Source organism: Lotus japonicus, chromosome 6, assembly GCF_012489685.1.
Source record: "Lotus japonicus ecotype B-129 chromosome 6, LjGifu_v1.2".
NCBI classification, from domain to species: Eukaryota; Viridiplantae; Streptophyta; class Magnoliopsida; order Fabales; family Fabaceae; genus Lotus; species Lotus japonicus.
The window spans coordinates 42,604,932-42,620,672 of NC_080046.1; the positions used below are offsets into that span (position 1 = coordinate 42,604,932).

The following is a 15,741-nucleotide window of genomic DNA, read 5'->3' on the forward strand; positions in this document are numbered from 1 at the left end:
TTATTCAAAAACTTTATTCAAACCCCCCCCCTTTCTAGTGTTTTTCGCACCTTCAGGTCCGACCTATTTAAGTAAAGTCTAGTGAATGTCAGCCTAATTCCACCCCTATTCAAATTTTGGCTTTGTTCACTAAAAAAATTATTTTTAGTGGCATTGACATTGTCAAAATATGGCATTTAATATATGTAACAAGTCTTATTACCGACATTCACCTTAAGGGTCTGTTTGATGAACAAAATAAGCAAACATGATATGATAGTGTAATCATAAAGAATCAAAGGAACGCCAGGCGTTGGTTTTGCCAATATTGGCAGTGTTGCCAATGACTTTTTCAAATTTCGGAACGCTTCTTCACACGCCTCAGACCACTGAAATTTTGTGTTTTTCTTTAAACAAGAAAAAATGGTGCGGCCTTATCTCCCGCCAAAGGTAAGAATAGCGAGAGGGCGGCCAACCTTCCTGTTAGGCGCTGTACTTCTCGAATATTGGTCGAGCTCTTCATTTCTAAAATTTCCTTGCACTTGTCGGGATTCACTTCAATACCTCTAGATGTAATTATGAAACCTAGGAATTTTCCGTCCAAAATACCAAAAGAACACTTTTCTGGGTTAAGTCTCATATTGTACTCGCGCAACTGTTTAAAAGCCTCGCCAAGATCTGTGCAATGCTCACTAGCCAAAACTGATTTAACTATCATGTCATCCACATAAACTTTCATGTTTCTTCCCACTTGATTTGCAAAGACTTTATCCATCAGGCGTTGATAAGTCGCCCCTGCATCTTTTAAGCCAAAAGGCATGGTGCGATAACAATAGTTTGCCTGATTTGTCATGAATGTCGTTTTTTCCTCGTCGGGGCGATGCATGATGATTTGATTGTATCCTGAATATGCGTCCATAAGACTCAGCAACTCATTTCCTGATGCCCCATCCACCAACTTGTCTATATTGGGCAATGAGTACGAATCCTTGGGATATACTTTGTTCAAACTAGTGTAATCAGTGCACATCCTCCACTTTCCATTCTCCTTTCGAACATTGACCACATTAGCTAACCATGTTGGATATTGAACCTCACAAATGAACCGCCTCTCTAGCAACTTCTTAGTTTCGATTTGGACTACTTTATATTTTTCTTCACCCATCCGCCGGCGTGCTTGCACTACTGTTTTGGCCCCAGGGTTGATCACCAACTTATGTGAAATAACTTTTGGATCAGTACTCGGAACATCGTTAATAGTCCAAGCAAACAGGTCCGAGTTGTCCTCAAGCAGCTTTGTCAGCCGTTTTTCTCGCTCAGTTGTCAAAGCGCTTCCAATTTTCAAGAATCTACCATTCACTTGTATTGTTTTCTTGTCCTCCACAGGCTGAGGCCTTGTATCACCCGCATCTTCACGTGGATCCAAGGAAAAGCCTTCCTGAGGAAAATCTTTTGTGATTCGATGGCTTTCCTTGGCCACCCTTTTTCCATATAAGGCCAAGCTTTGAGAATAGCATTCCCTAGCCGCCTCTTGATCTACTCTCAATATACTGATTTTCCCATTGCTCGCCGAATACTTCACCGTTAAATGAGCGGTTGAAATTGCAGTGCACAACTTATTTAAGGTATCCCTTCCAATCAGCACATTGTACGTTGCCCGACAAGCAATAACCAGGTACCTTACTTGAAATTTCTTCACAAACTCACCTTCACCGAAGGCAGTTGCTATCTCCACATATCCACGTACCTTCACACCATCGCCCGTAAAGCCTACGAGGCATTCTGTGTAAGGCTTCAAATCTAATCCCTTGAGTCCTAATCGCTCAAACGCATCGCCATAGATGATGTCCGCCGAGCTTCCTTGATCTAAAAAGACCTTCTTCGTGGTGTAGTTATTGACCCTTATTGTAACCACAATAGGATCATTGTCATGCGGCGTAACATGTGCAAAGTACGTCGTGCGGAGTGATAGCAATTGGCGCATGATTCAACCAACATTCACCAGCATACACCTTTTGCACGGAATTAACCGCCTCTTCCTACCTCTTTCTAGCCTTACTGGATAAACGCCCGCCCCCAAATCCTCGTGAGATAGACGAGCATTAACCAGATGGTTCTCCCAATTCATCCACAATGTCCTTACCTTTTGACACTGCTGTTTGAGTCGCTTGCGTTTGATCCGCTTTGGTCGACTCAGTTATGACGAAGTTGGTCATGTGCCCCGCCTTTATCAAACGCTCAATTTCCTTTCGCAGAGTCCAACAATTATCAGTGGTGTGACCCACAAACTTGTGAAAATCACACCACTTTGTTGTATCAACATTTGATGGAGGCCTTCGGGGCGGCCTCGGATACCGTACAACATTTGTTTATCCCACATCATAAACTGTTTTTACTTTGAGCGAAGGCCCAAATTATGCAAAAAAAAAAAAAAAAATTAGTTTTGTTACCATGATACAGGTGTAATGAATGAAAATGTCCAAAACAAAAAAAGGCTGAAGGAGATTTAGCACAAAACAACATAATTAACTTAGCAAGGAAGCGTTAGAAAAGCTGTGAAATTACTTGAAACTTGTGTTTTCTTATTCCAAAATAATAGAAAGACATACAACTCAACACATCTTGAAACAGAAACTCTCATAACATGTTGCTGCCATTACATGACAAAGGAGTGGAATCAAAATCAAAATGTCTTGAGCAGCATATTTATTAAAGAAAGACAGCTTCACATGTATTCTCTTAATGAAGAGATTGAAGTACCAAAGCAGGAACCTATAGCTAAAATGCCAGTGTTGTTGAAAGCCACATGGAGAATCTGAATTTCCACAGCAGCAAGAAACCTAGCACCAACCAAGTCGGAGTAAAATATTATTACAGAGCATTACAAAGGTGAAACTGTTTTACCATGAAAGGACTGCAACTAGATCCTCTTGAAAAGGCCCAGAGGCTTATTGATTACAAATGTTTGTCCCTAATTTCTAACAAATGATGTAGAATAGAAATAACAAATAAAGCATGTACCAGATGATAAAGAGAGCCAAAAATAGCTTGCATTTTTTCAATGACTAAACAGAAATTATTAGCAAGAATATCATTCTGAAGATATTCAGAATAAGAAAGCATACCTTTTACTTCCAAGATTCCTTATCCTTCACTTTCATCACTTGACAGGACCAAATTATTATCTGAGAGCCTTAGAACCCACTCTGGCAACTGAAACCTCCCTTGCAGGCGAAGTTTCGGAAGCTTAGAGTGCTCTTTCAGATTTAGCAAATCAATGGCTTCATTTCCAGGCTTTGCAATTGCAACAATGTGCAGTTTCGTCAGGTGTTTCATCTTATTTATTGAGGAACACAGATGGCTTCCATGTTCCCCTCCAGCATTAGTCAATATCAGATCCCTCAAATGTCACAGCTTTCCCAGCTCCGTAATTAGCTCTGTTCCACTGCCATCTAGTTTCACGTGACGTAGCGTTTGTAGGGACTTCATCCCTCCAATACCATCCTTCAATTGAACCAAAGACATGTCTTTACCCAGAAGATGTCGTAGCTTTGTAAGCTTGCACACCTCCTTTGGGATCTCTTTCACCGCGGTTTGCCTTAGATCCAAAGTCTCCAAGTTGTGAAGCTTACCAATGGATTTTGGAAGACTTTGTATCTGAGTATTCCTGAAGCTCAAATACTTCAAGTAGGTTAGATCCCCCAAATCTTGAACCCAAGATAATTGAGCATTTTCAAAATCAAGTACCTGCAATAGCGGGTACGTTTTAGGGATACTCTCCACAAATTCTGCAGTTAGTACTACTTCTTTTGTGAAGAGAAGCACTGACTGAATGAATTTGCTTTCAACACTTCTTGTTAGATCATCAAAAAATCCAGGTAAATCTTCACTGCAGTTGGTTGCTATTGACAGGCGCCGAGCTATTTCTCTTGTGTGTGACTGAACATCTTCACTAATACGCCGGCAGAAACCAAAATCCTTAAATTGTCTGAGGATCATATCATGTATTAGGTAATGATCATGACAACTTTTAGGTTTGCCATCAATGGTAAAGGAAGAAACTTGTACCAATTTTTTTTTTATCAAAACATCTAAATATTCTGCAGCAACATCCTCCACAGTTTCCTCTTCCTCCACCAAAGTTCCCTCTTCACTTTTTAAAAACCCTTCTGATATCCACTGCCGAATTAATCTCTTTGATTTAACTTCATCCTTATGAGGATACATTCAAAACGACATGAAGCATGATTACTGTCATCTAAATCATCAAAACTTAGACTTAAAATTTTCGTAATGCCTGCGTTTTCAATATTGATTTTCCATTTATATGCAAGTTCTGGTTTCACGGCTACAAGCTTACCGATGGCCACAATTGCTAGTGGTAGGCCCTTGCATTCTTCAACAATTTTAGCAGGCATTATTTCTCCACAAATCTTTTTGCTAGATCCATCATCATCATATCTGAATGCTGTCTGATGGAACAGCTTCAAAGATTCTTCTATTGTTAAAGGCTGCATTTCATGCACTTCAACATGAGTAGATCCCTTACAAGCCAGCGCGATTTCTAGGTTCCTGGTTGTTATAATTATCCTACTTCCATCATTGTTACAGCCCACAAATTCCCTAATCATAATTTCCTTCCAAAAATTATGTTCCCATACCTCATCAAAGAAGAGAACATACCTGTTTTTCTTCAAATGTGTCTTCACTTCTTTTATTGTAACATTTCCCTGAGGAGGAGACTCTTTTGTTTGTTCGCATACCTGACGCAACACGTCCTTGAACAATTCTTCTGGAGTTTGGAACTGAGACACATAGATCCATGCTTTGCAGTCAAACTTCTCCATCGCCTCTTTGTCGTTAAAGATCTTCCGGGCAAGAGTGGTTTTTCCTCACCCTCCCATTCCGACGAGGGCGAAGACAGTGCACTGTGGTTGGTTCATTTCCAACCAACTGATCAATTTGTCACAATGGCCTTCAAAGCCCACAATATCATCTGGGGGCATGTAGATAGCCTCCTTTGGAAGGCTCTCCCAATCATTTCTTATCACGGTAGAGTGGCTTCGTCTTCTTTGTTCTTGTGCAGCTGAAGAAGACTTAACTTTGTTGTCTTCTTTTTCAATCCTTTTGTCAATTTTAAGAAGCTCTGATTGAATACACTTGATCTTAAGGGCTATTTGGAGTCGATGGTAGCACGTAGTGTTGACAAAGTCAGCATCATGACAGGGTAAAGCCCCACATCCTGGGTAGCAACAAGGCTGTTGTACCTCACACTTGTTCTTGTATTCATCAATGACATCTTCCATGTGAAAAGCCACTTCTCTCAGCTGGCTAGCCCTTCTTTCCATTCGGTCACGTGTGTCGCCGTCTTCAGCTTCAGCTGCCTTCCTGTATGCTTCTCTGCTGCGGGCACGAACTCCTTTCACATCAACTTTGATGCCAGCAACCTCATCTGGCACATTCATCACCATGATGACTGCAGGTACAACCAAATAGTTCCATGTAAACTTCATAAACTCCACTGCAATATCTAATTTTTTCTTTAACATATTTTCGGATTCTAATCCAGCTATGGTTTCTGCCTTATGGTGAGATGAGAGGAAAACCTTATGTCTTTTAAGATCTATACAGGCATCTTAAAGCAACAATGATATATACACACCTCCTTTTTTAAACACTTCATTTCCGAGTAATGATATATATACACCTCATTTTTTAAACACTCCATTTCCACCTCTTTTTATTTCTATCTCTCTCATCTTATCATCTATCACATCTCATATTTTCTCTCTCTTACTTTTTCTTTTCTTCCTATCTCTCTCACCATTCCACCTCTCCACCTCAAAAGAGAGGTGTGGATGAAACATTACTCCTTCATTTCCACCTCTTTTTGTTTCTATCTCTCTCATCTTATCATCTATCACATCTCATACTTTCTCTCTCTTACTTTTTCTTTTCTTCCTATCTTTCTCATCATTCCACCTCTTCCACCTCAAATGATGGGTGTGTAAGTAACATTATTGATCTTAAAGTCCACCGGAAGGGGAAGACTTTGAGCTTCTTTTGGTCATTCTTTAATCTTTAATCACCAACTTGCATTTAGATAATTGGCTTAAATAAGTTTTTGGTCTCTAACCTTTACCAAATGCTTGGTTTTCGTCCCTTGCCGGAGCAAAGGTGGGTATTAGTCCCTAACCTTTATCACAAAATTTGGTTTTCATCCCTCCGGAGCTCTGGGTCAACACCGGAGCTCCGGTGGTCCATGTGGCATTGTCACATGGGATTAATGAGGCCAGGTGTTATTTTTAAAAAAAAAAATTAACTCAGTAATTAAAAACCCCAATTAACCTAAATTAATCCCTCACCTTAATTTCCTAAATAATCCAGAAAATGTTCAAGCAGAAAAACCATTGAAAACAGTTACCCATAAACCATTGATAACAATTACCCAGAAAACAAAAACCCAGAAAATGTTCAAGAGGAACAGTCCACGAAGAAGATCTGTTCTTGACACCCACCAAAAATAGAAAAAAAAAACCCAAAAACAGATTGAGAACAACAGTGATTGCTAATAATTGGTCTTGGTAAGCAACAATTATGTGAGAGAATATGGAAACTCAACGATAAAACTGTTTCTACCAAAGTGTATTCTCTACTTCATTCATTCATCTGTACACAATATTTATACAACAAACAATACACACTGCCACTTAAAGTGGCAACTTGCCAATACTAGTGGTAGATCCTAGCTAAGTCACAAGCCCACAAATTGGCCCAACTAAACTAACAGCTACAAGTAAAACTAACATTTCATTCTTCTAACACCATCCCCTAAACTCAACTTGTTAACAGCAAAAGTGAGTTTACAACAAGCTACTCACTCCTCCAGACAACACATACCCAACTCTTGTCGCAGCCTTATAAAAGCATCCGCCTTCAAAGGCTTAGTCATAATGTCTGACACTTGATCTTCTGTATTGCAATGCACCAGTCGCACAACCCCATCTCTAACCAAATCTCTAAGAAAATGATACCGCACATCGATATGCTTACTTCTCCCATGTAGCACAGCATCCTTGGACAACTTGATGGTCGAACTATTGTCACAATAGATGGTAGAGCACTTGTCCAGTGAGTGACCAAGAGAGAAAAGGATTCTCTTCAACCATAAGCACTGGCAAGCACAAAGAACAGCTGAAATGAACTCAGCCTCTGTGGTAGAGAGGCTTACCACAGGTTGCTTCTTTGAAGACCAAGCAATGGATCTTGTTCCCAAAAGAAAGACATATCCCGAAGTACTTTTCCTATCATCTAAGTCCCCAGCATAATCACTATCAGTGAAAGCCACCAATTCTCCCTTACCTTTCCTGCAGTATCTGATTCCAAGAGCAACAGTGCCATTAATATACCTCATGATTCTTTTAATGGCCTGAAGATGCAGTTCAGTGGGACACTTCATATATCTGCTGACCAAGGACACAGAGTACATGAGATCTGGTCTCGTAGCAGTCATGTACATTAGACTACCAACGATTTTCTTATAGAGAGTCGAATTAATCTTTCTTCCCCTTCCTTGCCTTGAAAGCTTACTGCCAGGAACAACAGGATTGATGACTGGTGTACTGTTAGCCATACCAAATCTTTCCAACACCTCACGAGCATACTTGGTTTGACTAATAAAAATCCCCTCTGAATCCTGAACCACCTCAACTCCCGAGGAAAAGTTCATTTTTCCCAAATCACTCATATCAAATTCACCCTTCATAGATTCCTTGAATGATAAAAACATAGCTTCACTATTACCAGTGAAGATGAGATCATCTACATAGAGACTAACTGCGGAAAATGTATGATATTATATTGATAGGTAAAATGATACATGAGCAGTATTTATAGAATACAAATGACTAAAGACCTGGGCACTATTCTAGCCTAAAAATCAGGGAAAATATTCTCTCTATGAATGCTAATAACATTAACATAAAAGTCCTAATTAGCTGTACAAATCAGACTCTAATTATTCTAATTAGTGTGCTAATTAATTGCATTTGACTTTCAACACTCCCCCTCAATCTGGGTGGAAGATATCTATCATACCCAGATTGGATCTGATATTTTCATATATGTTCCTTGGAAGAGCTTTAGTCATTATGTCTGCTGTTTGCTTGCATGATGGAATGTGATCAACACGTATAATCTCTTGATCAATTTTCTCCTTAATGAAATGCCTATCAATCTCCACATGCTTTGTCCTATCATGGTGAACTGGATTCTTAGCAATGCTTATAGCAGCCTTGTTGTCACACAGTATTCTCATGGTGTAATTGGTAGGAATTCTGATCTCATCCAGCATTCGTGTGAGCCAAATTCCTTCACAAATACCTTGTGCCATAGCTCTGAATTCAGCTTCTGCACTACTCCTAGCTACTACAGATTGTTTCTTACTTCTCCAAGTTACCATATTTCCCCATACAAAGGTGCAATAGCCTGTGGTAGATTTCCTGTTAGATAAGCAACCTGCCCAATCTGAATCAGTGTAGACTTCGATGCCTCTGTTTGAGTTCTTCTGAAAATAAAGTCCTCGACCAGGTGATCCCTTTAGGTATTGGAGGATTCTGTTCACAGTCTTCATGTGAGTCTCAGTTGGGTTTGACATGTAGCGACTAGCCAAGCTTACAGCAAAGCCAATATCTGGCCTGGTGTGAGTTAGATAAATTAATTTTCCAACCAGACTTTGATATCTATCTTTATCAGCTGGTATACTTTCCTCTTCACTTCTTTTGACCGGCTCTATGGGGGTATTAGCTGCTTTGCATCTGAGCATCCCTGTTTCTTTAAGTAAATCCAGAGTGTACTTCCTCTGAGATACATAAATGCCATTCTTTGTCCGAGCAATTTCCATCCCTAGAAAGTACTTGAGCTGGCCCAAATCCTTGACCTCAAATTCGTTTGCTAAAAGACTCTTTAGATGTTTGATTTGGTCATAATCGTCTCCTGTAATAACGATATCGTCAACATAGACAATGAATAAGGCTATCTTCCCATCCATAGAGTGCTTAGCAAACATAGTATGGTCTGTTTGGCATTGAACAAAACCATCTTCTTTGACAACCCTTGTTAGTCTGTCAAACCATGTTCTTGGTGATTGTTTTAGGCCATATAGTGATTTACGGAGTCTGCATACCATGTTTGAAGTGTTGGGTGATTCAAGTCCTGGAGGTATTTGCATATACACCTCTTCTTCTAACTCACCATTTAGAAAGGCATTCTTTATATCTAGTTGGTGAAGAGGCCAATCTAGATTTGCTGCCAAAGATAACAGGACTCGAACAGAATTGAGTTTTGCCACAGGTGCAAATGTCTCTTCATAATCCACTCCATATGATTGTGTAAATCCTTTTGCAACCAACCGGGCTTTGTACCTGTTTATACTTCCATCAGCATTGTATTTGACTGAAAATATCCACTTGCATCCCACTGGCCTCTTTCCTTCTGGTATAGTGGTGATTTCCCAAGTCCCATTTTTTACCAGTGCTTGAACTTCTTCTGTTACAGCTGCTGCCCATTCAGGTTTCTGCAGAGCTTCTTGAATGTTTCTGGGAATTTCTATGTTGTCAACAGCAGCTACAAATGACCTGTATTTTTGTGATAACTTTCCATATGAAACATATCTCTCAATAGATTGTTGAGTACAAGTTCTCACCCCTTTTCTCATGGCAATAGGAATATCAGTGTCAGGTGCATTCATGTTAACAGGAACAGAATTAGGAACAACATTACCCGTAGGGACTTCATTTTCTAGGGCCTGGTTGGACTCATGGTTTTGCGTTGGAGTTGTCTATTCTTCCTTTCCGCAACTCCATTCTGTTGGGGGGTGTCTACACAAGAACTTTGATGAACAATTCCAACCTTTTGAAGGTAGGAAGTTAGAGCAAGATTGTAATACTCACGACCATTGTCAGTTCTAAGTATCTGAATCTTGCTTTGAAATTGTGTTTGCACCATGTTATGAAATACTTCAAAAATCTTCCCAACTTTTGATTTTTCCTTCATTAGAAACACCCAAGTGACCCGCGTGTGATCGTCAATGAAGGTGACAAACCATCTTGAGCCAGTAATGTTGTGAACCCGTGAAGGTCCCCATACATCACTATGGATTAATGAGAAAGGTTGAGATGGTTTATATGGTTGTGGTGGGTAATGGCTGCGAGTATGCTTAGACAATTGGCAAGTTTCACACTGAAAATTCTTCTGGTTTTTATTGAATAATGAGGGAAAAATCTTTTCCAAGTACATGAAATTTGGGTGGCCTAATCTATAGTGCCACAACATTACATCATTTTCACTACTTGGAACTGTTGCTACTGCATAAGAATGGGTTTTCAATTCTTCTGATTTTTCAACTTTGAGGAGGTAGAGTCCAGCACACTCTTTAGCATTGCCAATCGTCTTCCCCGACTCCAAAATCTGAAATTCACACAGGTTATCAGAGAATTTAGCAACACATTTCAAATCTCTTGTAATCTTGCTAATGGACAACAAGTTACAATCAAGTTCGGGCACATATAAAACTGATTCAAGTGTAATATGTGGGGAGATAATAAGTGATCCTTTACCCATGACCTTAGAATGTGTTCCATCAGCTATTCGAGCAGTGTAGTTATAGGGACAAGGAGAATAACTACTAAACAAAGTTAAGTCTCCAGTCATGTGATCTGAAGCTCCTGAGTCAATGATCCATGACTCTATTTTTCCTTTGCTAGTGTTTAAGGCATATAAGAAATTACCTTTTTGAGCCACTGCAGCAGTACCACTTTTTCCTGCAGTTAACATGGTCTGCTGAAGGAGTTTTTGAAGAGTCTCCATTTGTTTTTTGCTGAATGGTGATGAATTAGATATTACCTCAGAGTTTTGGTGGTGAACCACAGTGTTTCCTCTGCCTTTCTTGCTTTTGAATTGTTTGGCTTCTGGAGGTTTTCCATTTATACTCCAACAATTCTCCTTGGTGTGGCCTGGCCTCTTGAATTGATCACACTAGGGGCGAGTTTTCTTTGTTGGTGGATGAGGTTGGTTTCCTCTTGCTGCCATTGCAGAGCTTTCAGTGGATGGGGCTGAGATGGATGTCCCTAGCATGAGTTTCCTCCTGCTTTCTTCCCTTCTTACTTCTGAGAAAGCTTCCCGAATTTTTGGAAGTGGTTTAGTCCCAAGTGAAGGTATGAAAAACGACTAGAAGGGGGGGTTGAATAGCGTTTTCAATATAAAAACTTTCCCCTTAAGATTTAAAGTAAATCTTTTCGGTTTCTCTAAGATAGATGGTGCAGCGGATAAAGATAGAGAGAAGAGAGAAGCACACAAGTATTTTATCCTGGTTCACTTGATAAATCCCTCAAGCTAATCCAGTCCACCCGTTAAGGTGATTTCTTCCTTCTTAGAATGAAGGCAATCCACTAATCAGATAATTGTTACAACTGCACTTGAAACCTACAAGTGACTAACAATACACTGACTTAGCTCACACTAAGATTCACTCTCTTAGTCTTCTCTAGGATCCGATCAACCTTGATCTCCTAAAGGAATCACCACTAAGATTCACTCTCTTAGTCTTCTTAAGGATACTGACCTACCCGGTCCCTTAAGGAAAATCAAACAACTGTTTGAGGTTGGTGTTTACAAAGGTTTGCTTCTAAATAAGCTGAGTGTAAACTAAATAAGAACAGATGAAGAAAGTAGAGGCTTGAATCTTTTCTTGTATTGCAGCTCTTGATCTCTCTCTCTTAGCTTTCTTCTTTTTCTTCAGCCTTTTATAGTCCAAGGTGCAAAGGATATTTCTGTTGAGAGAATATGACCGTTGGAGGGCATTTCTGGAACTTCCAGAACCTGCTGTGGCTGAACCTTGGTAGGTAGGCTTGTCATAATAGTACACTGCTCTTGTACTTCTTGATAGAGACATTTGCCTTTAACCAATGACTTCTGATCAGAGTTATGCTTCGTGTTGGAACTTGTGAAGCTTGGTGATCAGAGTCAGAGGGATGCTTGGATCCTCTGACCTTCGTAACTTCTCTTCTGGACCTTCAGAGCTTCTGGACCTTCAGAGCCTCTGGTCCCTCAAAGCTTCTGATCCTCAGATCTTCTGATCCTCTGATCTTCAGATCCTCTGATCTTCAGATCCTCTGATCCTCTGATCCTCTGATCTTCAGATCTTCTAATCTTCAAATCCTCTGACGAATATATCTTCTGGTGTCAGAATCAGAACCTGTTTGTCAAAACACTCAAGACAAACATTAGAGTATCATAATTGTTCATCCACAAATAAATACTTGTTATCATCAAAACATAGAGTTGTACCACATGACCAAATCTTGATCTTACAATCTCCCCCTTTTTGATGATGACAAAACCATGTATTTTGATGAACAACTCTAAACAAATAAACTGAATACACTGAGAGTATAAGGTATCAGAGTTAAAACTTATCCTGAAGTGTATAGTTTATCTTGCTCCTTCTGAATCCAAGACTCGAGCTTGATTCTGAGCAAAGCTCCCCCTGAATCTAATACTTAATATCAACCTCGTCAGAACATGGAAATTGATCACATAAGGGAGTTGTCAAGATACTATTAGTTCTCCCCCTTTTTGTCATAAGCAAAAAGAATGAAGGTGGAAAAAAAATAGTAAGAGCATAAGACGAAATACTCCCCCTCAGAAGGAATACCAAGGGATACTTGGCTGCTGATTAGTATATCTTCTTATGAGAGCAGAAGTGTCAAAGTCCAGAGGTTCTGGTGACATCTCCATTCTGGACAAAATTCCATCTTCAGATGCTTCAGAATGAGAAGCTATGAACCTACTCTTCTTCTGATGACGCAAGTCAGAAGTTGTAGTAGCATCTTCTGATGTTGTTGCTTCTGGTTTGACAAGTTCTGAGTCTTTGTTTCTATCTGAAACAGTCATGCTCATCTCTGCAAGCTTTTTCAGCTAGCTTTGACTTGACCAAATCTTACTCTACTGATGCCTCCAAGATTAACTTCACCCTCAGGTTCAAGTTTTGGATCTTGGGATATATGCCTTTCTCCCGTCATGTGTTGCCTGCATCCACTGTCCAGGTTCCACGGTTGGAGTTTCGATGGACCTATTGAAGATATCTGCAACATATATAATCTTATCCCTTGGTACCCACTTTCTGGGTCCTTTCTTGTTAGTTAGCCCAGAAGTTCTGACAACTTTGGGTCTTTCAACAGGATAATATAAAGGAATTTGAGCATGATATTTTGACATAGAGAAAGTTCCTTTCTTAAGAGATGATGGAGCAACTTCAGAAGGTTTAGAATGACCAATGCCATATATTCCATTTCTGCTTACGCCATAGATCATTGAAGCCATTAAGCTTCTGTCTACGCTTTTAGCCAGGAATCTTTGAAAAGACTTTTCATATTTAGATTCATTCTTACTATCAGAGGCATCATAAGCAATAACTTCTTCTAACTTAACAATTTGATTCTTAAGCACAGAGTTAGAATTCACTAAAGCATGATTATCATTTTTCAAATCAGAAATAATTTTATCATGTTCAGAAGGAGTCTTAGAAACAGCAGATAAGTTCTTTTTCAGCTTCTTATGCTTAGACAATAAAGAGTTATACTTATCCATGATATCAGACAAAGCATGTTTCAGTTCAGAGGTTGAGAAAGAAGCGAATACCTCATTTTCATCGTCTGAGTTAGGATCTCCTTCTGATTCTGAGTCAGAGTCAACAGCATCCTTTGACTCTGCTCCTTTGTCTTTAACAATAGCCATGAGTCCTTGAACTTCACCATCAGAGTCAACATCCTCTGACTCTGATTCGTCAAAAGTCACCATCAGACTTTTCTTTGTCTTGAAGTGCTTCTTTGACTTTTTGTCCTTTGATGAGACTTTGTATTTGCTCTGTCTGTGCTTCCAGATGCAGTTGAGCTTTCTGGATATCAGAGTCAGCTCATTTTCATCAGAATATTCTGATGCTTCTTCATATTCTTCTGCTTCTGCTTGGAGAGCTTTAGCCTTTTCAGATTTGGATTTCAAGGCTATAGACTTCTTCTTGTGATCTTGATGTTCAGCACGCTTTAGTTCATGACACTTCAGTATGCTTATGAGTTCTTCCAAACTCATCTGCTCAACATCTCTTGTGAGCTCCAAAGAAGTTATCAAAGGCATCCAGCTTTCGGGAAGACCTCTAAGGATCCTTATGACATGATCCGCAGTGGTGTAGCTATTGTTGAGGGGTCTTATTCCAGCAATAATCAACTGGAATCTGGAAAACATATCCTCAATGGATTCGTCAGGTTCCATTTGGAAGGATTCATACTACTTGACCAGAGACAACGCCTTTGTCTCTTTCACCTTTTTGTTTCCTTCATGTGTCATCTTTAAGGAATCAAGGATACACTTAGCGGAATCACGATCAGTAATTTTCTCATATTCTTCATATGAAATGGCACTTTGCAGAATAGCTCTTGATCTGTGATGATCTCTGAACTTCTTCTTTTGATCTTCACTCATCTTCTTCCTTGGGATCTTTACACCATGTTCATCGACAGGAGGGGTGTAGCCATCAACAACAAAATCCCAGAGATCAGGATCAAAGCCAAGAAAGAAGCTTTTGATTCTGTCTTTCCAGAAATCAAATCTCTGACCATCAAAGATAGGTGGTCTTGCACTGTATTGATATTTGCTTGTAGTAGTGGTGGAATCCATGAGTTTTTCACACTGGCCCGGATCTACTGAACACTGTTAAGTGTGGTAATCAGAACTTGCGCTCTGATACCAATTGAAGGTATGAAAAACGACTAGAAGGGGGGGTTGAATAGAGTTTTCAATATAAAAACTTTCCCCTTAAGATTTAAAGTAAATCTTTTCGGTTTCTCTAAGATAGATGGTGCAGCGGATAAAGATAGAGAGAAGAGAGAAGCACACAAGTATTTTATCCTGGTTCACTTGATAAATCCCTCAAGCTAATCCAGTCCACCCGTTAAGGTGATTTCTTCCTTCTTAGAATGAAGGCAATCCACTAATCAGATAATTGTTACAACTGCACTTGAAACCTACAAGTGACTAACAATACACTGACTTAGCTCACACTAAGATTCACTCTCTTAGTCTTCTCTAGGATCCGATCAACCTTGATCTCCTAAAGGAATCACCACTAAGATTCACTCTCTTAGTCTTCTTAAGGATATTGACCTACCCCGTCCCTTAAGGAAAATCAAACAACTGTTTGAGGTTGGTGTTTACAAAGGTTTGCTTCTAAATAAGCTGAGTGTAAACTAAATAAGAACAGATGAAGAAAGTAGAGGCTTGAATCTTTTCTTGTATTGCAGCTCTTGATCTCTCTCTCTTAGCTTTCTTCTTTTTCTTCAGCCTTTTATAGTCCAAGGTGCAAAGGATATTTCTGTTGAGAGAATATGACCGTTGGAGGGCATTTCTGGAACTTCCAGAACCTGCTGTGGCTGAACCTTGGTAGGTAGGCTTGTCATAATAGTACACTGCTCTTGTACTTCTTGATAGAGACATTTGCCTTTAACCAATGACTTCTGATCAGAGTTATGCTTCGTGTTGGAACTTGTGAAGCTTGGTGATCAGAGTCAGAGGGATGCTTGGATCCTCTGACCTTCGTAACTTCTGCTTCTGGACCTTCAGAGCTTCTGGACCTTCAGAGCCTCTGGTCCCTCAGAGCTTCTGATCCTCAGATCTTCTGATCCTCTGATCTTCAGATCCTCTGATCTTCAG

The 15,741-nt window shown here is 39.8% G+C and overlaps 1 protein-coding gene across 2 annotated transcripts; it reads right to left on the reverse strand.

Moving 5' to 3' along the window:
- Positions 1 to 1,882: 1,882 nt before the first annotated feature.
- LOC130726136 (disease resistance protein PIK6-NP-like) lies at positions 1,883 to 5,556 on the reverse strand. 2 transcript variants are annotated; one of them, XM_057577366.1, is made up of 2 exons: positions 3,105 to 5,556; positions 1,883 to 2,819 (listed from the first exon to the last, which is right to left on the reverse strand). In XM_057577366.1, exon 1 carries the CDS (start codon positions 4,204 to 4,206, stop codon positions 3,388 to 3,390), a length of 819 nt encoding a protein of 272 aa, XP_057433349.1. In that variant the 5' UTR covers positions 4,207 to 5,556; the 3' UTR covers positions 1,883 to 2,819; positions 3,105 to 3,387. Both variants share the same exon structure in this region, with proteins under 2 accessions (XP_057433349.1, XP_057433350.1).
- Between the last annotated feature and the right edge of the window lie 10,185 nt (positions 5,557 to 15,741).